Source organism: Varanus komodoensis, unplaced genomic scaffold (assembly GCF_004798865.1).
Source record: "Varanus komodoensis strain SLA01 unplaced genomic scaffold, ASM479886v1 scaffold19, whole genome shotgun sequence".
NCBI classification, from domain to species: domain Eukaryota; kingdom Metazoa; phylum Chordata; class Lepidosauria; order Squamata; family Varanidae; genus Varanus; species Varanus komodoensis.
This window is the reverse complement of record NW_025335550.1, coordinates 12,257,202-12,279,337: the sequence shown is the minus strand read 5'-3', so window position 1 is coordinate 12,279,337 and position 22,136 is coordinate 12,257,202. Positions and strand designations below refer to the sequence as shown.

Genomic DNA, 22,136 nt, shown 5'->3' with positions numbered 1-22,136 from the left:
CTATGACAGGATGGAGTGATGAGCACCACAATTTGGGGGCTTTAAACAGAAATGATGTACATTTGTGGAAGATAAGGCTACCAATGACTATTAGCCATGAGGGTTATATGCTACCTCTTGTATCAAAGGAAGTAGGTCTCTGTATACTAGTTCCTGTGGAACACGAGTGGGAGGTTGTCCACACTCAGAATCCTGCACTAGAGGGACCTTTCCTATGTTCTAATGAATGGAATATTTTATTTATTTATTTATTTATTTATTTAAAGTTTTTGTATGCCGTCCCCTTGCTATATAGCCTCGGGACGGCTCACACAAATAAACAAATATAATATAAATACAGTTAAAACCCGGAAACACCCCAGCTGCACAATTAAAACCTATAAATATTAAACATTGTTAAAATATTGTTTGAATAAAAAGGTCTTAGCCTGGCGCCGAAAAACAAATAACGACGGCACCAGGCCGACCTCTCTGAATATGAAATCGAATACAAAATACAACTATTAACAAGAATATTTAAAGTGCAAAGTACAGCCAGTGCTGAGAAGGGCTCGAGGTACCAATTGCCCAAGAGTTACAAAAAAGGCCCACATTTTTCTAAATAAAGAAAACGGAAAACAAGCAGAAGGAATGTTTTAAGTAATATGGTTTGAGCATAACTCAGGGGCATGGAGTATTGCGTCTTTTCATCGCAGAACAGAACCCAAAGATACTGTGGCAGGTTTTATTTTCTGCCCTTGCTCGCAAGCACATGGGTACACTCTATTGTGGCTCTGAACTACCAGGGGCGGGGCAGGGGGGGAGATAACATGAACATTTCACCTACTTCTAGTCTTTCTCCCTCTCTCATGAACTGTGACGGCAAACTTTTCCAGCACTGCTCATGTTGGCAACAATTAATATACATTAACAGCTTAATCTGACTCAAGAGAAATACTTACCAGCAGCAACTACACCCGGAGGGGGTGAACCTGCCTCGCCACCGCTTGTTTGACTCATGGATGCTACCGAGAGTTCTCTGGAAGGCGGCAACTGCAGCTCCTTAGGGAGAAGGTCATAGACAGATTCTGAAAGGAAAGGAAGAAGCATCCGTTTATTTCAGCACTGTACTATAATACAGCATGCTCAGTGACATACAGGTCAGCTCTCCAATCTCTCATTAGCGGAATCAAAATCAACAGGACAGGCAACGTCCAAGTCAGTGTCGATGAAAGACAGAAAAGTTATGCACTGCTGCACCATCGATAAAGACTCAAAAGCACTGTGAATAGTAGGGATGTGAGAATCAGCAAAACTGTAGCCTGCCAAATTTCTGACATCCATCTTAAAGCATGTTCCATCTTGGATCCATACTGAACTACGAGAATTGTGTTTTCTTTTCCCATTAACATTTGTGCATTTTTTCATGCATTTTTCCAAAGACGCAGATCTGTTTTACATATCGATTGATTAAACTGTATATGTTTACATTTTTCAAAAGTATGCCTGCTGTCAAACACATGTTTCCCCAACATGAATCACATTATGTGCTTGGAAAGGTGTGGACTTGCACCAGTTAAGACGCAACTTGAATCCTGAACAGGGCGCATTCCACACGGCAGAGCAGGTCCTGCCCACATCTACTGGGGGGGGGGGTTCTCTTTGGGGAAAGCCATTCCAATTCTACTCTTGAGCACTGAAGGAATCCTTGCGCCAGTGACATGGGCGAGAGGAGCCCACACGTCCACCAGCCAGTCTTACGGTGAGTGTGCCCAGCCCTCCAGCCAGTGCAGTTGCCAAGCAGCTAAGAAAAGCAGCAGCCTTTCCGTACACCACAGGACTGTGTCGCATCTTCTCAAAACTCTGCATGGATGAGAAAAGATTCTGTCTCTCTCCCAGGCCCCCTCTCTGTGCCGCCAGAGAATCCAAAGGAAGGGAGTGTGTCAGTGCAACCACAAGAATGGCCAAGCCATCATTTGTGGGTGCGTGGTGGACAATAACCACTTAATTTCAAAACCAATATAAGAAAGCACCGTGCAATTTGCAGAATTCATTGCCATAACAAATATCAATAGATGCTATTTTTGATGGCTTTCAACATTTTAGTCATTTTATTCTCAAATTAGTGAAGGAGTGTCAATTAGGCATGTAGACAGGAGTGATCCCATAGCCACCATTTACTAGGATCAAAAGGCTTTTGATACAGTCCCCAATGAGGAACAGCTACAACTGGGACTGTTTCGCTTAGAAAAGGGGTGAGTCAGGGGAGACATGATAGAGGTATGTAAAATAATGTTTAGTGTGGAGAAAGTAGAGGGGGAGATATTCTTCTCCCTCACCCATAACACTTGAAGCTGATGGGCGGGAGGTCCAGAACAGATAAATGCAACACAGCATGCAGTTAAATTATGGGATGCGCTGCCACAGGAACTGAGGATGGCCACCAAACTGGATGACTTTAAAAAGGAAATGGACAGATTCGTGAGAGGGGCGGCGACCAGTGGCTGCCTATTTGGCAGAGGGGGCATGCCTGCTGAGGAGCTGGGGCAAGCAGAGGGCTTGCATCCATCCTGTTTGCGGGATCCCATGGGCAACTGGCTTGCAGCACGGTGTGCGAAGTGCTGGGCTAGACAGATCTTTGGTCTGATCCAGCAGGGCTTTTCTTAGGACCTTGTTTCCTAACATCTTCAGTGGCTGATCGTCACTTAGAAATGTTGGAGGCAATTGCTCTGGAACGTTAGTCCGCCCACAGTTCCTGCCACGTAACAGGGCAGCATTTTTCCCCAGTCAGAAACACTTAAAACGTGGTCTCAACATGACTGGCAACTCCACTGGAAAACATACCACTTGCATGCCTGTTGCACATTAGCTTTCTAAAGATTGTGACAGCCAGGAATAAGTGGCCACATTCTACATATAATCAAGTATCTTACTGTAGCATTTCTCACTGAATTACCATTGTACAATGCCAGGAATACCTACACCTTTGAAAAACAGGACGTTTTATTCAGAAGGGATAATATAAGCTTCTATATACCAAGCATCTGACTTATATTGTTATCTTAGCCCTGAAATAATAGAGAAGCACAATTTCTTAATTATATTTTAATGTAATGAATATTTCCTTTTGTTTGAAGGATTTAAAAGAAACCCATCCCCTTTGGGGAAAAGCATGTTAATCAGTTCACAGCTCTTCTGTTCCAAAAGCAGCAGCCAGGAGCCAAAGAACTGCACCATTAGGCAAAGGCTCACGTGTCTGAGGGCTTTTGCTTCTCTAGCAGGAAGCTTCCATAACAGAGAGCAAACCACTTTTGAAACTAAGGGACATTTCAAAACAGAGTAGGTAGTCAAAAGTTCCACTAAGCAATAACAACTTTTAATAGGCTCATAATAGTTATTTGGATCCCGGCCAATATTGTTTAAATGGTTTCTCACTAGGATTGAGTATCCCTAAAATACAACCTTACCTAGATCTATATTATATTGGCACAAGACACGCTCATTTTGTTAAAAATCATTCCAACCTTTTAAGAAGCAACAAGTTAGTAATCAAATGTGTTTTGAAATGGATAAATTAAATGCAGTGTAGAAATATAATATCCAAATGACCAATATTTGCTGATCTGTCCTCATGAAGCCCAGACTGTTTCTTACTCATCTGTTCAAGACAACCAAACTGTCAGCTACTATCTATCTGCCCAGATAGGACATTTTCTAGGGTGTTCCTTCATAAGGTTGCCCTAACACAGCTTTATGGCACATAATATCCCCCCATCTTCAAAACAGAACGCAAGTTCTCCATTTGTACTTCATTTCTACTACAAGTATCCCTTCCTCTTTTTGCCACTATTATTCTGCTTCACGTATTTTCTCCTCTAACTGGCTCAGAAACAGAAGCAGAACTTCGGAGCAAAGAAATACATCCTGCCCATAGAACCACACTCCCACCAATCCTCCTCCTCTCCATTTTTAACCTCACAACAACCCTGTGGGGTAGGTTAATCTGAGAGTCGGTGCCTGGTCCAAAATCACCCGCTAGCTTCCTGGCACCCCCAAAATCCCACTCCATACCTTCTCTCACTTTTCATAATAAGCTTCAGCCACAAATCTGATTGCTATGAGGGGTCATATGGCAGTAAAGCAAGGTATAAGTTCACATCATACAGTCAGAAGATTATGTAATGAAGCGGCACCACAACGCTCCAGTTCCTCTGTATTAATGGAAAACAAGGCAGCAGCCTGGAAGCCGATGTCTATTTGCTGCCTGTATGGGTGCTCCTCATGCCAAGTACAAGAGCGCCGTGAGCAGATGTTAAGCCAATTTACTCTCAAGCCAACAAGCTCAGGCTGTAACACAGACAGAGATTTTAACATTTCACATTTCTTTTTCTCCTTAAGCAGGAAGACACTGTTTACTATTGTTTACTTTAGCATTTTACAAATACCTCTATGTTTGTCCAAGAGTGTTTCTTAGAACAAACCAAGCAAAGCGAACACTGGCGTATGCTGTACTCTTTCAGATAAATGCCTACCAGGCACATGAAGGGGCACGTGCCCTGGACAAGAGAAGCAAGTGTCTCCAGAAGACGGCCTATTAACTTTTCTTATGTGTGCTGAAAAGACTCCTCAGATTTCTAATGCTAAAATTTCTAGGCCTGGACTAATTCTTGTCATTCTTCTCCATACGAAACACAGTTATTTGGACTTAACCAGGATACTGAAAGCCCTCTATAGTCACCGCTGAAGCTCTGTTACTCGCACCACCACCACAAAGGCAAGGGTTCGCCTCCTTGTCTTGTTACCCTATTTTCTGACAAATCATTTTGAACTCTGCAAAATGTCTATTGAGTGCAGCTGGAAGAAAGAACAGACATAAAACAGACAAGTGGCTAACACAGACACAGGAGTCCTGAACAGGAATAAGGAAGGAAGGATGGAAGCTGATGGGCGAAGACCCAGTCCTGTCTCCCAATCCAGCTAACAGTCTGCCGCTAAACCTTTGCCACGAGTGCTCCTTTCCAAATGCTTTTTTGCCTTTGAGTTAGCCTGGTTACTGGAAAGCGCTGTTCAGAGGGCCTCTGTGCTAGAGCACACGAGAGAGCATGGTACCAGGTCCCGCCCAAGCACCCCCTACCCTCCAATAATGCCAGTGCAATGGGTTCTCCTTCACCAGGGTGGGTATCACAGCAGGAAAGATGCCCAAACTCTCAGCAAGCCCTTGCCAGATTCCACACTACCTGCCTCTCAGCGCAGAGAGGTAGCAGGTCACTATTACAGAAATGCATGCTCGGTTACACTCTCCCCTTCTGTAGGAAATGCAATCTCCATTAGCAAGTCCATCAATGTCGCTTTTCTACCATGCAAAAAATGTTCTGCTGGCTTCTGAGGTCCACGGATAAGGCAGAACTTGTGCCTCTTAAGTTTTTATTATTTATCATTAACATTATATACAAAACCACCTGGTCAGTTATATGGATAATTAAGTAGTATATACAGCCAAATCAAAGCTGAATTGTCAAGAAACTGAAGAGCAATTTTTATGCTTACTATCAATGACTACAAACTACAAAACGCTACATTTAAGAAAGTAAATGTAAATAACCATTTAAATAACATGGTAACCCAGAATCTTGATAAATAATTTATGAACCAACTTGGATTATTAAGTTTTTTCAAAACATGGTCCTGCACGACTCAGTTTCTATTAAGCCATGACGACAGAAATAAACTTTTCAAGGTGTCACATTACTTTTATGTCTTTTTTCCAAAAGATCTCAGTGTAACACTATTGATGGCTTTCCCCCATCCTGCAAATGTTTGAAGTTTGCTTAGCACAATCAGCCAGTTCCCATAACACAGCAGCACACCATGGATTAACTGCAGGAAGGCTGTGATGTGTGCAGCCACTTTGCTCCTCTCAGCCCCAACATCATGCGACCCCAGTGAACCCAGTTCATATGACAGTGAAACAACTCTTCTGCATAACCCCAGAACAGACCAGGATTAGTGTGAAGGTTCTCTAACCCTTGCGTAATTGACATTCCCCAGGTTTGCACAACATGACAACTCCTGGGTGGGGTTTGTGTATGCAAAGTGGATCTCTACAGATTAAGTAATCCACACTGTGTCATGCAAACCAGGTCAATGTAGTGTTAATTAGTTGGTTTAAATTTATCCATTCTGAGAATCCTTTGGGGTTGAGGAACAGGATATAAAAATATGGGAAAAAACCTGTCAAGGCATTTTGGGGGCCCTTTACTGTAGAAATGATTTTTTTATTGCAGTTTGGGGGAAAACGTTCATCATTTACTTCTTTGCAAACCTTGAGGAACTGCAGGGTTGTTGGCTTGTCGACTCAGCTTGGAAAAACAAGGAGTCCTGTAACACTTCAAAGACTAGCACATTTATTATTCACTTTCACAAACAAATAAATAAGCCTGTGAGTTTTTTGCAGTGCTACAAGTCTATTTTTGCTGCAACATACTAACACGACTCCACTAAAGTTTTTATTCTGGTCAGATTGTGTCTTGATGTTACATGGGATTTCTTTAAATTTTTGGTGGATTATTGCTAAAGTTTCTTGGCCATTTCAATTCCTTGCAACTCTCCTAAATTTATGAGAAGTATATGCAATGTCTTATGGCTCCACAAGAGAGCAGAATCTTGTAATCTTGTAATTCGATTATATCTGCAGGGGGATATTGCTGTAATAATGAGGGAAATTTGTCACCACCTGAACGAGTGGCCCCGTCCTCCTTTCCAGATTTGGAACCAGGAACTGTTATACCCCAAGGCTGGAATAAGACAATGCACCAGTGGGTGGGTGCTGAACTGTGAGGATTCTGAATTGAAAATGTTTGCAATGCAAATAAGGTTAATTTGTTTAGGGTCATTCCAGTAGGAAAATTTAGAACAGAGTTCAGCTCTCTTCTGCTAAGGCTGCTGGAGCCCCTTCACAGCTTCACTGCCCCTCCTTATTCCAGTTTACTGAGGCATATTACATTTCAGTAACATTCTCTCAGATAATTGCTAGGGATAATCACCTGAAAAAATAACTGAACTTTGAAACTGGCAAGCTTGCCTAATGCCATACAATTGGCAGAACTTTAATAAATTTATGGAGCAAACTTTTTCGTTTCATAAAAGATAAGCGCTGGGGAAATTGCCACTTATCATAGCTAGCTTTAAAAACTGGACTGAAGATAAATGATTGGCAGTAATAATAAATCATATATATTCAAATCCTGTGTATTATCAGGAATTATAAAGCACAGACAGTTTTTAGGAGCTACACAACAATTAAAGGACACAAGCCCTGCCCATAAGCATGCAACTGAATAAACGCCATGCAAAAGGAATCAAAATAAGCAAATTCAGCCGTGATTCCTAGTAATTGCTCTAATAGCAGAGACAATGGCCATGGAAGGAAATGGTTTTGAGAGGGGATGACTAGATGGAGTGATTCCGGCTGTGTCCCTCCTTACTCTGATGCAAATAAGCGGAATGGCTGCTAATGGAGACAATCCATGGAAGAGGGCAGCCAAATGTTAAGTATTTCGCTAGCTTTTTCCTCAATGAAAATAATCCCGCCTATAAGATTTAGAATTTTTTAAACAGTTACAGGGTTAGAACAGATAAATACTGGGTTAGTAACTATTTTTAAAAGTGGTTTTAAATTAGATTCCTATCGAACTAATACTACATATACAAGACACAAATGAAGACTTGTGAAAATATTTACCAATTCTGACTTTTGTGCAAACAAGTTTCCAACAACTATTAACTAACACATTTTAAAGCTAGCAAAACATGGCACAACATATTTTGAATTACTTCAGAATGGCCGTATTTCACATACAAGGAACAAGTCCACAATTGACGTAAATGACTATCCCAATGAAGCCCATCTAAAATGCCCCACACCCTAATCAGCAAGAAGCAATGAAACTGTGCAGGCAACCCAGTCCCCCCCGCCCCCACTATGTTTTGGGGACCACATCCCACATCAGCTCTAGCCAGCATGGCCAGTGGCTGGGTATTATGGGATTTGTACACCAAAACATCTAGAGAATGCAGATTATGTCTCTAGGACTGTCAGATGAACACTGGCCGCATCTTAAAATCTCATTCCATTTATGAAAGTTGAAACAGTAAACACACTTCCTAGGAAGTGAACCATACTGGACACTTCTGAGTAAACACACACATTTATTGAGTATGCAAGTACAACACTATCTCTCGCCTAGAACACTTAAGTATCAAATGTAGCACAATACCTGTATCTCATGTGACTCAGTTATTGCTAGTCAAGCTAAGATGGATGTGTTCCAATAACAGCAATTTCTTTTCCTGGCTTGTTGCCACATTTCTTTGACCCTAATTGGAAGCCTGCAAACCTCCTGCTATTTATACGTGTACCAAGATTGACTCCATGAAAATAAAATTGCATTGCCAAGCATATGAATACATTTCATAAATATTACATTTGGTGAGCTGGAACTTGTGCAAACATCAGCTCTGCAAAAAATCTTTAATACTTCAGTAGGAATTCAGTTGGCAGTTAAGTGTCAGACTGGAACCAAGGAGACCCTGGGCTAGTCACTCTTTCAGGCTAATGTACCCCAACAACCTCCTGTGAGGATAAAATCAGGTAAGAGAAACCATACACTCCAACTTGAATTTACTGGTGGAAAGGTGGGATATAAATGAAGCAGGTATATAAAGAAAAGGAAGTTTCATTTCACTTTAACTTGTACAGAAGGTGGTGATGTTCACAACTCCCACTGTGTCAGACACTTGCCCAAAGAAAGATTCAACTTCCAAAAAGATGGTTGCTATTGAAGGTGTTTAATATTATTTTAATTTTGCACTGAGCTGTTATCTATCATGGGCAGATTAGGCTAAACCTTTGGTTAATAAATCTGCAGAATGATCTGAACTTGTTTTGATTAGAACTATTTTGGTTCTAGCATTACTATAAAAATTATGAGTATGTTTTTCAAGCTCTTGTTTTATCAGAATGAATCTTAGTTAAGTCCAAATGGCACCTACATTAGTACTGGCAAGGTAGACATTTAAATGTATGTTCATGACAGTTTATACTCCTAATAGGATTTTAAATTCTCTAGAAAGCTTGAGGTAATAAATTCATTCGTTCAATATTCAAGTGTTTAATACTGATGATCAAATTCACATTATTTTATCCTTCGGAGCTATTCTGCAAAGTTTTGAAACTGAGGCCTTTGTGGTATTCACTGAAATCCTCTTTAACTTTGTACAGCTTGTATGCTACCCCATAATAAAACTATCTGGTCATTTTACAACAAATACAACCAACAGTTTGGTTTGGGCTTACTTAAGGGTGCTCTGTTTGGGCAGTCACTGCCATCATCCATTCAAAACGATTTTTAAAAGCAAACACATTTAAGATTAAGTGTATTTGCCTAGTTACAACAGCCAAGTGCTCCAAGTCTGATAACTGATATCAAAGGCCTAACATAAATAAATGACTATCTATGGGTATTTGGAATGAGTATTCTGAAAGATTTTGGAACTGCTTATATGTATCAAAGATGTTCTCATGTTCAAGGAATATTACATACTAATGAGGGCTAAAATATATCTTTAGAAGCATGTGTGCAGAACAAATAGCTCAAGCCAAGATGAATCAAATAGGCAAAGACTAATAAGCCATTCATAACATTGAGATCCAGAATCTCAAACTGATCAATAAGCGTAATGTGACAAGGTGACTTCAAACCTCCTAGTTTCACAGTAAGACTTCTACACTCATAGAGATTCAGACTTCGGGATTACTGATCAATCAACAGTTTGACACTGATAAAGTTTAAACTTACCACTTCAACAGCTAACACAAACACTGCCAGAACACCAGCACCTAATTCCCATTTGTCATAGTAGTGAACAAGTTTATTTCTCAGTTTTGAAAAATCATGTTCACAATTTTCACATTTTATAATTGCTAAACTAGTTAGACAGCTTGATGGCGAATTCCAGAAGATGGTGCTGGGGGACTACTGCCCCATGCCCTGGCAATTATCCTATGGGGCTCAACAGTGCCCTATTCCATCCCCCATGCAGATGACCCTCAGCAGTTCTTCTGCAGGAGTCCCTGGCAAAGACAGTCAGTGGGAGACTACTAAGAAGAGGGCCTGTTATAAAAATGTTATGGTGCCTTTTATGTTGTCTTTTAGGGCTGTAATTGTTCTAAACTGCCCAAACAACTTTGCCTCTTAGGAGGTATATAAATGTAATAAATAACTATCAACCCACTGACAACCAGGCCACTTGGGCTGCATCCTAGAAGTAAAGGGAAGAGGCTCAAGCTTTGGCAAACGAAGAGGCTCAAGCTTTGGCAATCCATAGGACTAAACTGGCAAGGTGGTATACTGTCAGAGTGCAGGTGACGGGGGAAGAAGAGACTAATATTACCACTGTCCTGTGAAAAACTTGTTTTTCACAACAAACCTGCTCCTTAAACAGCATCTGAGCACTTCCAACCTGTTTAGCCTTTCCTTTTCCAGCCGTCAGTTTTTCTGTGAACACCTTGAGCTAGGAAGACTGAAAGCAAAACTAAACATATAAATACCAGTGTTCTGGCTACCAGAGGCGTTACATACCTTCCTTAATCAGGTTCCTCTTAATTTTGACCTCTGACTTATTTTGGCAACAAAAGTCTGTATTTACTAGGCATTTCTGTGGTCATCTATTTTTGTGTCATCGCTTCTCTCACTCAAATGCTTCTGGTTTCTACTTTCTTGCATTATAAAGAAAACAAAAAGCAAAGGTGCCCATGCCAGCTAGAAGCAAAATTCCAAACCCCTTATCAATGAATTATCTTGTGTAAGCTAATACTTTATGGGGGGGGGGGGGTGTTTGCAGACTTTTTATCAAACCTGTCTTGAGGTCTGTGTGATCAGAGTCCTGAATGGGGGAGGAAGCATCTGCAGACATCGAATACAGCTCTACAGAGGTGCACAATCTATAGGCCAAACCATCTGGAGGGGAATGGCTCCCACGCTCTCTTGCCATTCCTATGTAAGGGGATGTATCATGCACCAGGGAAGTGATACGTCCCTCTGAAAGAGAGGTCTGGTCATGGGTCACCTCAAGAAGACAGCAGCAAGACAAAGCCTTAAGAAGCTCTTCCTGGATCCAGAAGAGAGAACATTTTTAGAATGACTGCGCAGTTCTCTCTGCTGGGTGGGTTGTCTCTGGCCAGATATACCTACGTTTGGTTAAGACTTGAATTTCTGGATCCATTTCAGGCAGGGTTCAGGCCTGGTTTCACCTTGGTTGCCCTCCACACTGATATCCCCACAGTACTGGAGGCGATGCTCTTCAATGGTTTCACCCCTGCCTGTAGGGTTGTTTCCAGAGGGTGCTGGGATAGCCTGCTGGGCTTCCTGGAGCCTCTGGCGGGGGTTCCAACAGAAGCCAATTCTGTCTCCCATTGTTTAACATCTACATGAAACAGCTGCGTGGGGTCACCCAAGTTGTGGAGGGGTGAGACCATCAGCAGCATGCTGCTGACATGCAGCTCAACCTCTCCTCATCTTGAGCACACATGATGGTGCATGTGCTCAACAAATGTTATAATAATAATAATAATAATAATAATAATAATAATGATGGACAAGACGGAAAGCTGAGGCTGAGTCCACACAAGATCAGGTCTCTGTTGGCAAGTGCAAGCAGTTCTGGCTGGGATAGCACTCCCCAGAGAGCAGGTGTCTCTTGCAACAGCACAACAGGAGCGAGATATGATGCTACTAGGCCTCAGCCTTAGCCTGGCAAGCACTCTGTCTATTCTGTCCATGACAAAAAAGGATTTCAATGTGAACACTGCTAAAGAAGCTGCCCTCTCCAATGCACTCCAGCACCCCACATACCCACTTGACTAGGGGAGCTACAAGCACAGCTCATATGGCTAACCTTAAAAGGCAGACAAGATGCAGTCCAGCGTGGTGCAGTGGTTAAGAGCGTGGGCCTGGGACTCAGGCGATCCGGGTTCGAGTCCCCGCTCAGCCATGGAGCCAACTGGGTGACTGTGGGCCAGTCACAGACTCTCAACCCAACCTACCTCACAGGGTTGTTGTTGTGGGGATAAGATGGAGGAGGAGAATGATGTAAGCTGCCTTGAGCCCTTTGTAGGAAAAAGGCAGGATATAAATCGAAAAATAAAAAAAATAAATCCTGCTGTAGATACCTGATGCTGGACCTATTTCCCTTTCTAGGTAAAAAGAAAACAGTATTTCACACAGCTGCTACATTTAAAGGACAGCAGGGAAAATGAGGACTTCAGTCTTCTTACTCAGTAAGACACATAAGTGGGGAAGGGAACGACTAATTTTGACCACAGCAACAACCCATGCCCTTTCTATTGGAACTCTGAGCTTATTTTAAAAATCACAGGTCTCCCTATCACCACAGCCAAACAACAAAAAAAATTGCATATTGGAAATAATTTCAGTATCTTCAGTTTAACAGGACAGAAACTATAGCATACATATAACTACAAGACCTATAGGAATATACAGGTCATTAGTTTCCTTGTCTAGCTGCCTCAAGACTAAATATATATAAATATGTTAATCTGGACATTATGAAATGGATATTAGTCTGAAAATAATATCCAGAGTAAACTGAAATAAGAGAATGAATCAGCAATGAAGCTGTATAACTGCAAACATGTCTTGAGAGTTCCAGTTTTCACAAGGGTGTTACTGAATCTGACCTATGTTACTAGTTCACTCAATTATTTTCCTTGGGGCATGCATGGAAATAACTCCTGCATTTAGTGGTTTTTTAAAAAGGAAGGAAAAAGTTGGTTGAATCAGTCCTCTGTTTCTGAAGTTGGCAGTGCCTGTTTCTGCAATATTCTTACTTTTAAAAAATGATCTCATTGTACGTGCTCAACTTAAACAGAATATCTTTGTTTTCCTATACTGTATTAGAGGCCATTTAAAAAAAAAAAAACCACTTTCCTTTCCTCAGAATGGCGGCCCTTAGGGCCTCCTGCATAATGGGGTGGTGTGGCCAGCAACTCAGCAGAGATCTCTACAAATTATTTTAAAAGGTAAATTGGCTGGCCTTCCTCTAGCGTTTGTTGTGTATCCTCTCCACCATGGGAGTCCTTCTGAAGATCACTCAAGGCCTTACTAGGCCCAGTTTGGGGAAGGGTGAGAAGATAACTGGAATTTTATTACATTTCTATGCCACGCCTCCTTCCCAGGAGCAGAGGCCCCATCCTATCCAGTCTTCTCTTCACAACAACTCAGTCTGTGAGGGAGGGGTGGCAAGGTTTGCCAAAGACCATCACCAGCATTGTCAGACCTGAAGCTGCTTTTTCATTTCTACACTTCTTTCACCATCAAGTCTAGAACTAGAAAGAATTGAAAAGGAGATTCAAGCCTCCACTCAGCCAGGAAGCTCAGCAAGTGCCTTTGAGCCCATGAAGTATCTCAGTCTGGCATATCGCACAGTGGAGAAGTATTTTAAATTGCAAAATAAGAGGTAAAGTGTATGCACGGCTCTGAAGGAAAGGCTGGTTATAAATATACCAAATAAACAGAGCTACTTTCAGAAGGTCTGTCTCATGTTGTATAAAGTGGAGAAGGAAAAACTGGAAGCCTTAATACGAATGAAAAATAGCAAATGGTCCTTAAAAGCCTAGGCAGTCATGCATCGGCTGCTACATCATGTACTGATGCTATGTACCACTAATACTTGTAAACCGCTTGGTACGCCAAATCTGTGCAGTGCGCGAAAGCTTCTGCCAGAATAAACGACCCCGCCGCCAGACACGAGCTGCCTCCGGAAAACAAAACCGGGGAGGGCCTGATCCGCGGGCCAGCCTCGGGAGCGACACGGCGCGTCGCCGGCGCCGCTCGATCGCAGGGCCGCCGCGAAACAGCGAGCGTGGGCGGGGAGCGGGGGAGGGTGTGCCTCTGGGCGCATGCAGAGCGCGCTGCCCGCCCGGAAAGGCGGCCTTGCCGGCGCGCCGGGCGGCTCGGAGGCGGCGGGCGCGGCGGTGCGGTGCGGGGGCGCGAGGGGCCCTCCCCTCCCCTCCCCTCCCGCGCCCCCCGCCCCGCAAACCTGCCGGGGCGCATTCCTGCGGCGGCGGCCGCCTCCCACCCACGAGCGGGAGGCCGCCCGAGGCGGCAGCGCGGCCCAGCGGCGCGGCCCGGCCCGGCGCGTCGGGGGCACGGGGTCTCCCCCACCGCCCGCCCGCCCGCCCGCTCGCCCCCTCCGTGGGCCTCCCGCCGCGCGGACTCACCCTTGGAGTAGAGGGACTTGGGGGACTCGAGGTCGAGGTCGGCGCTGAGGAGAGAGATGAAGTCCGAGGGCATCGCAGCTCCGAGGCCGGGGGCGGGGGGCGGGAGCGGCCGCCGGCCGGCGAGAGGCGGCTGGCAGAGAAGCGCCCGGCGGGGCTCCGGCGGGGCGGCCAAGCGGGGCCGGGGCCGGGCGCGAGAGGAGGCGGGCCGGGGGAGGCGCGGGCCGGACGCTTCTTCAGCCGCCGCGGCCGCCGCTCCTGACAAGAATCCGGTGGCTGCCGCCCAGTGGGACCGCCCCCTATCCGCGGGCTCTGCGCATGCGTGGGCCCGGCGCTCCCTGCGACGCTTCCCGGGCGGCGGAGAGCGAAGAAAGGGGCCCCGGCGCGCGACGGCGCTGAGCCGCATGCGCCAGCGCCTCAGACCGGAGCGGGGGGAGGCGGGCGAGCGGGGGAGAGGACCGGCGGGCAACAGGCGTCGCGAGCGCCGTCCCGCGCATGCGCGGCCTCTGCCATGAACCGCGGCCTCGGCTTTCGGGAGCCTTCGACGCGCACGCGCAGCTCGCCCGAGCCGTCGACCGGGGAAAGAGAGGTGAAGCGAGAAAAAGGCGCGCGCGCGGCTGCAGCGCGCATGCGCCAGCGGCGCCACACAAGTAGGGGCGTCCCGGGCTGTCCTGAGGAGACTGAAGAGGCGCGTGAGCGGCTCTTACTGAGAGCGGGGAGGTGGCTGGAACAGCGTCTTTCTCGGCGGGAGAGAGATCGGAAGAGCCGCTCCAATCCGTACTTTGGCCCGAGTTGTGCGCATGCGCAGATGCGAGCGCTGCCCTGAGCGGGGTCAGCAACGCTGGAGGGCCGGGACGGACCGCGGGGAGCGAGGCCTTGTTTGGCTGCCGAAGGACCCAGCCGCACTTCGGCCTTCCCGGTGGGGCTAGCTGTATGGACCCCCATCCCTGCTGGTGTCGCCAAGCGGGACCCAGAGTCGCACTAGCAGAAAGCCAGTTTCCCCACAGCCCTGAGGACTAGAAACTTCGTTTGTCCATCTTCCAGTGGTGCAGGCCACAGCCAAGAAGCGACTGTAAAAAGGTAAATGAACAAAAGCTGTGCTCGAAGCAGTGCAAGCGATAAAAGCAGCACAAAAATAGTCAGCAGGGATCCAGCATACTAAAGCTTAAATACCTCACAATTCAAATAAGGGTCTTTGCCAGGTGCTGCCCTGACATCGGGGGGGGGGGCGCGGGCGGGCAGGCAGACCCCTCAGCGATGACAGCAGCCACACTGAGGCACCACCTCTCCTAGCAGCCTGTATCCATCGCACCTCAGGCAGCAGGGTTTCCTCTATTTATTTATTTATTTATTTATTTAAAACATTTCTATGCCGCCCCCCATCGCAACAAAGCCTCGGGGCGGCATAGAAAGATGCTTGGACACGGAGGGGGGCCTCTGGAAAGTTATCCTTTAGGTAAACCCAGAACAGTGGGAGAGGTGCCCCCTTCGCCCACCTCTGTGTTTGTGAAAAATCACGTGGAAGGATCGCTGCCGGGCACTTGACCCCAGACATTCGCCTTCCTTCTCACTCGCCCCGCAGAGCAAAGTCCTGGAAAGCGTCTGGATGCTGCCCGGCTTGCAGGCACCCTCTTGCAGCAAAACCGAGAGCCGCGTGACGCTTTGAAGGCCAGCGTCTGTCTTCATGGTGGCTTAGCCTTGCCTGGACAGTGTCCACGCTGCCCATGAGGTGGGCAGTGCCCACAAAGACTTAGGGGGCTTAGGTGCCTCACGACACTGGGGGGTTTGTGTGCAGCACCGTTTGCTTGGCCTGCAGGAACTGCCCTCCAGCTCCACTCTCCCCCCTCCGGCCCGTCGGTGTCCAGCACCTCACTTCCCAAGAATTACTGGCTCGCTGCCGCCGCCACCTTTACATGCTGGATGTAATGCTATGGAAGGAAGGAGGGAGGGAAGGCCCTTTGACCTGAGCACGTTTGAGAGCACCTGCACTGCTGTTTTTGCAGGGAGCATGCTGTGGGTGCCAGTTTCCATCCACATGGCTGCGCCTTCAGTCACACCTCCACCGCCTGCCTCGACCACAAGCAGCTGACTCTGGGCCCCACACCGTGTGGCTGAGTCACGTGCATGAGGAGATGCACCACGTTTCCTGCACTGCTAACCGAGCTCCAAAGTGCAGGAGAGGGCCCAAGCAGCTGCTCCCGGTCCACGGGGGCCACCCAGCAGTTGGAAGCATCCCCTTCCTCAGCTGGGGCAGCATCTGCCCCGTGTCCCGTGACTGAGCTCCCCCCACCAAATCCGTCTTCTCAGCAACCACGCACCTCGAACCTCCCAAATTCCAGTGGAGCAGTGAGGGGAAATAATTCTTTTTTATCAGTTCTACATTTGCCATTATTCATTTTCTACAAATGTTCCCATGATTGTAGATCAGAAAAACAGTAGGTCATAAGTAGGTTTCTTTGTATCATTCATTACTGTAGACTTTTGTGTGTGTCCCTTCTAAAGGAAACAAGCCAAATCTTTTCGATCTCTCTTCACTGGGGAGGGTTTTCCGTTTAGATGGCTTTTCCTCAACTCTGCTGTACTTGGGCACCATTTGGCTGGATTTTTGCCTGATTTCCCTTGCCTCCTTGATACCTTGTTCTTTAAGTGATGAGGCACACAAAGATCTGTAACTGCTAGGAAGAAATAACAAATGCTGCGGGACTCACAATAACAATAACTGGCAACATTCAAATACTGCTGGAATTTCAGTCTTCCCAAAGGCGGTGGAAAAGGGCTGCTTTTAACTGCACGAATATGAATTGTGGGATATTTATACAGTGCTGCGAACCGTTGCGGGGCTGCCTGCCCTGGCCTGGCCCCGGTGACTGCAACTCCTGTCGACCTCAGCTATTGCTAGGAATCAGTCGACTTCAGTGGAGATGTATTTGAGAGTCGGGACTGCCATGAAAAGGTACCACCTTTTATCATTGAGAGCCCCAGACCATTCCTGGTGGCTGAGCATTTGGGGCCCAACCAGCCACCTCCTGGTTTGTGTGCCAAGTGGATGTTCCCAGGTGGGGCCAGGAGAGGGCCCTGGTCAGAGGAGGCCAGAGGGCCCCAGGGCCCCCTCCGAGGGAGGGAAGCGCTGGTGTCTCAGCTGAAACGCTTCTCAGAGCTTTGCACTCCTGTCCATGTGGCACCCAGCAATTCCTTCTACGAGGAAGGAAGCGCAACAAAGAGTCCGCCTTTCGATAGAGCTGAACAGAGTATTTATTGTATGCATTTAAGAGCCACGTTTCAGGTTTCAGTCCTAGCGAGGCAGCTTACAAGGAGTGCAGCAAAATAAAAAGACAATAAATTAGGACAAGGACTAATTTTAAAAATTGCCAGGCAGCTTCGCACAGGGCATTGGTGGAAGATGGCCCTGGGGCGGGTGCCTGGGGCCCTGCTCATCTGCCCCTCACCGAGCCCCCCCCCAACCCTTCACCTGGGGCTATTGATGGACATGGCGGGGGCGGGGTCCAGCCGTGCATGGCGTTTCAGCCCTGCGCTCCCTGCTTATTGTGTCCCGTTGTGCAATGGGATGGGCTAATTGGCATTTTAAAGCAGTCACTATTTTAATCAAGGGGCGGGGGACAATTAGCAGGTGCTTCCCTGAACGGCTGTGCAGAGAGGTTGATCATTTTCCAACAACCTTTGGAAAAATAAGTCAGAAAATAATGGGATTCTGTCAACAGCTCAGCATGGCACTTCCTGACTTGTTGCTAAGCTTGGTGGGGTTCTGCGTGTGTTGCTTTTTCTCTTGGCAGCCTCCACAGAGGAAGGACAGTCGTGGGCTTGTGAGGCCAAAGCTAACAGCGCCTTTGGCAAACAGACACTGCTGCTGCTGCTGCTGCTGGAGTTAGGTGTTTAGACATGGTGCTCAAGGAGCTCCACTGCTCCAGCGCCTGGTCAGAGATGGGGTGTCCGATCTTGCAAGGAGCTCCTAGCGTTGGAGGCACACAAGCACTGCCGCCCCGTTACAGGTCCTTAGTAGGCGGCTCACTCTCACGCCGTCCTCAGCGGAGGGAGCGAGGGCTCGGCCTGTGGGCCACCTCACCCCGCTCTTGAGCCCCATCGGTGTGGAACGGAATCTGCCCGGGCTTCAACAGTGTTTCCTGCCACTTGGTCTTGCTGCTCCAGGAAGACAGGAGCTGTGATCTGGCACACCTGGAGGGCACCAGGTTGGGAAGAACTGGGCCGCCAGATCCTCCTTACTTTTGCACATGGAATTCCCAGAGGACTGTCTTTGGGGGAATCAGTGCTTCATCGCACCGACCTTGCTGGAAGACGGCTTGACCGTCTCTTCCTCATCTCTTCCCTTTGCATGCCGTGTCTCCCTGGACTGTACGTCTGTGGACAGGAACTGTCTTGTTTTGCACGTTACCCGCTCCAGGAGTCCTTTGGCCCAGAACTGGGATTAAAATACTTAAAATAAACAAAACACACCAGCAGCGCATGCTGCCGCCCCACCACACGCTCTGCTCGCCTGCCCTCAAACGGGGCAGGGCCTTTGCAGTGCTGAGCTGGGCACTGGCGAAGGCAGGGGCTCCACGCAGTCGTCTTCTCCCTTTCCATGTGACCCGTTCCGTCCACTAGGCTCTCGTGTACCTAATGTAGGGCAACGCGTGGCTCTTCTGCGCTCGGTGCTGCTCTTCTCGCCGGCTTAGCAGAGGTGCTGCGGGCTTGGACTGAGAAGTGCTGGCCACACCAGCCAGGAAATTATTCCAGCAGTTACATTCCCAGACGGTCGGTCCTGCGGTCCTGTGCTCAGCCCTTCTGCCTGGACGCTCTTCTGCATTTCCACCTCCCCCATCCTGCCCCCCACCTGGGAGGAGCCACAGTTCAGGGGACACCCTGTCCGGCTGCTCCCCTTGTGCCCAACCCCCTTTCCTTCTGCGGTGTCCTCTGGGCAGTTTGTCGTCTCATTTCTACCCACCTGTTCTCTTGCGAGGGGCCCCGGGTGGCTCACAGGGCCCTTGCCACTTGACCCTCAGAACTAGAACCCTGTGCGGTCGGGGAGGCTCAGAGCTGCTGATCGGTCTGAAGCCACCCAGCAAGCGGCCAGGCCAAGTGGGACTCGAACTGGGTCTCGGTGTAGTCCAGCTCTCTTCGCATCGCAGTGCCATCAGCTGCGCCTGCCTGCCCTCCGTCCACCCAGCACTGCTTCCTTCCTTCGCCTTGGATCCCTTGGCCTAGCACTGCGGGCACAGTGGCTGGGCTGGACACACTTCTCTCCCAGGCAGGGGCCGCATGCCCCGAGGCGGCCCGCTCCTCCTCCTCCGACGAGGCCACTTCAGTGTCTGCTCCAGGCAGACCTTTCAAAACTTTTCAGTGTCTTGAAACTAGCCTCCCGCCCCGCCACCCCACCGGCAGCTGCACTCTTTAAAGGCCTTGTTTATGGCGCGGTGCTCCTGCTCCTGACACACAAAGCAAACAATAAAAGCCCAGCGTGGAAGGGCAGCAACACCCAATATAAAAGTGCACCATAAAGGAAAGGCTCCAAGGCCTTTGGCCCCGTCCCCTCTCGCTCGCACGAGAGCCGGGCTGCACTCGACAGCCGCGCCACAGGCAGCCCTGGACACCGAGAGCCCCACTCCCCGGCTGCAGGGAGCCTGTCTTGTGTGCCGCTGCCCTGGCCCGTCGTCTCGCCTCTGCCTAAACGAAGTAGCCCACCACGACGGGCCCTCTGTGGGAGCACTCCTGCAGAGTGTCCGGCAACGTCCGCCAGCAGCAAAGGCAGCAGCTCAGCTGAAAGCAGGCACATGGCTCCCCCGGTTTGCACTCGCCTTCCCGGTGCGATTCAGGGTGCTGCTCTTGGCCTTGAATCCCCCCGACATTTTGGCACCCAGCTCCCTACCCCCCCCCCCCCCCCGAGTCTTAAGCCCTGCAGGGGAGGTCCTCTGTGCAGGCTTGCTGCCCAGACCGGAAAGGGCTTTTGGCTTTGCATCTCAAAAGCGGGTGGTTCTGGCATCTCTTTAACTTAAGCCTTTTACATGGTGCTGTTGGAACAGTCTCGTTTTTAATTGCTCACCTCCTTGACGGGTTTTAAGCAAGGAAGGCAAGATATAAACGTCAATCGAACAATTGGCCAAGGCAGAGTAATAAATAAGGCGCACTTCCAGAGCCAAATCCTTGTCCTTCCTCACGCGGTTCTGCTTGTGGCATCTTCTCTTTCAGGCCCAGTTCCGCCTCCTCTCTGCCCATCATCTCCATAACAGTTGGATGTGGTCCTCTAAAAACTTCCTGGCACCTCAAGTAACCAATCCCAACTTACTGGTGGGTTCCTGCCGGCCCTGATACCACAGGCACATGGTCCCCATCCCCTTCTCTCATGGAGCTGAGCTTCCCGGCTGAGCCGCTAGGATTTCGGTCGGGGTGGCCTCCAGCCCAGGGCCCCAGTCACTGCCCAGGCCTGCTGACTGGACCTGGAAACCAGAGATGGGGCCTCACTCTGACTCAGCAGAGCCCAGGAAGTCCTTCCTCAAAGCTCTGGGTAAACTCTCCCAGGCGGGCCCCCATGCTTGCTTATTCATTCATTCATTCATTCATTCATTCACTACGGGCATTTATATCCCATCCTTTCGCCAAGCGCTCGGGACAGCTTACAAAATATAAAAGTACAATATGAAATATAAACATACAATATAAAATGTCAATTATTACAATATAAAACCCATCACATGAAAAAGGAGGAAAAAACAGAAGGTGCGACTGTGAAGGGAAAAATCCTAAAACATCTAAAACCGTTGGTTATTAAAATAATAATTTAACAATAAGAACTTGCACCCACACACCTAGCATGGGCCATTCCTGGCTGTGTTAGGCACAGACTGCAGGCGAAGGGCGAGAGGCAGGTGGCCGTCCCAGATGGAAACAAGCTGGGCGGCTGTGGGGAACCTCAGTTTTCTTAGGAGATTTGGAAGGTGCAGAAACGAGTCGGCCCCTGAAAGGCAACGTTGAACGCAGACACACAACCACAGGACCCAGGGAGTTGCCTTTATTTCAAGGAGCACCACGAATGTCAAGGAGAGGTGTGGGGGGGCGGCACTGGAGGGCGAAATGTCAGTGTCCGAGGCAGGGACTTAGTTGGGGGGCTGCTTTTGACCCCTTGCTGTTCCTGTCTGTGGCCTGCGATTGTACAATAATGTTTGGAACGCGTTTGAGCCGAGGATCGCGCTTGCATCCCGGTGCTACGTTCTCCCGTGGCAGTCAGGACGGGCTGGGGAAGACACACCGCTCATGATCAGGGGGTCTCGCCCACCCCCACCAACCTCTTGACACGCACGGCCCGCCAGGCGGGCTGTCCCCCCAACCACGGACTGTGCACAAGACGCCGGGCCAGAGTCACGGAGCTTTCCCCCCACATGCTCCCGGCTCTCTTCCCACGATCGGCATCACAGATTCCTCCCCCCGCCCCCCCCAGTGCGCCCACCAGGGGCCCGCCGATCAAATCCATAAACCGCGTCCCTTGCCTCCCCAGGCTCCGCCGCCGCCGCCTGGCAGGAAACCTTCCACGGGGCCCGGCCCCGAGCGCCCCGATGCGGGCGCAGGCACGGCCGGGAGGGAGGGAGGGAGGGAGGGGGGGAAGCCCAGCCCTCGGGCCCGCCGCATCCTCCGCGGCGCGGGCAGCAGCGGCGGGCCGACCCCGTTCCGCGCGGCTCGTGTGCCCCCCGCGCCCCGCCGCTTCAGCGCGCACGTGGAGACGCGCCCGGCGGCCGGCCGATCTTGCCAAAGCGCAGCGGCGGGCGGAGACGGGCCTCGCCGGGCGCCGCGGGGCGCTGTCGCCGGGCCGCGGCGCCGTGCGAGAGGTGCCGCCGCGCTCCCGGGACGCCGCGGG

General features: G+C 48.8%; 1 protein-coding gene across 6 annotated transcripts in view; it reads right to left on the bottom strand.

Moving 5' to 3' along the window:
* The window catches only part of NFAT5 (nuclear factor of activated T cells 5), a 50,484-nt gene extending 36,081 nt beyond the window's left edge, over window positions 1-14,403 (bottom strand). For 2 of the 6 annotated variants that reach the window (XM_044427600.1, XM_044427601.1), the window contains exon 1: window positions 942-1,067. Coding sequence is in view for 1 of the 6 variants with exons in the window: in XM_044427596.1 (XP_044283531.1) it covers window positions 942-1,067; window positions 14,279-14,351 (199 nt within the window). In the remaining 5 variants the exon portion in view is untranslated. Of the gene's footprint in view, window positions 1-941; window positions 1,068-14,278 lie in introns of those variants that run through there. The other 4 variants (XM_044427596.1, XM_044427597.1, XM_044427598.1 and 1 more) reach the window with 4 other exon arrangements.
* Between the last annotated feature and the right edge of the window lie 7,733 nt (window positions 14,404-22,136).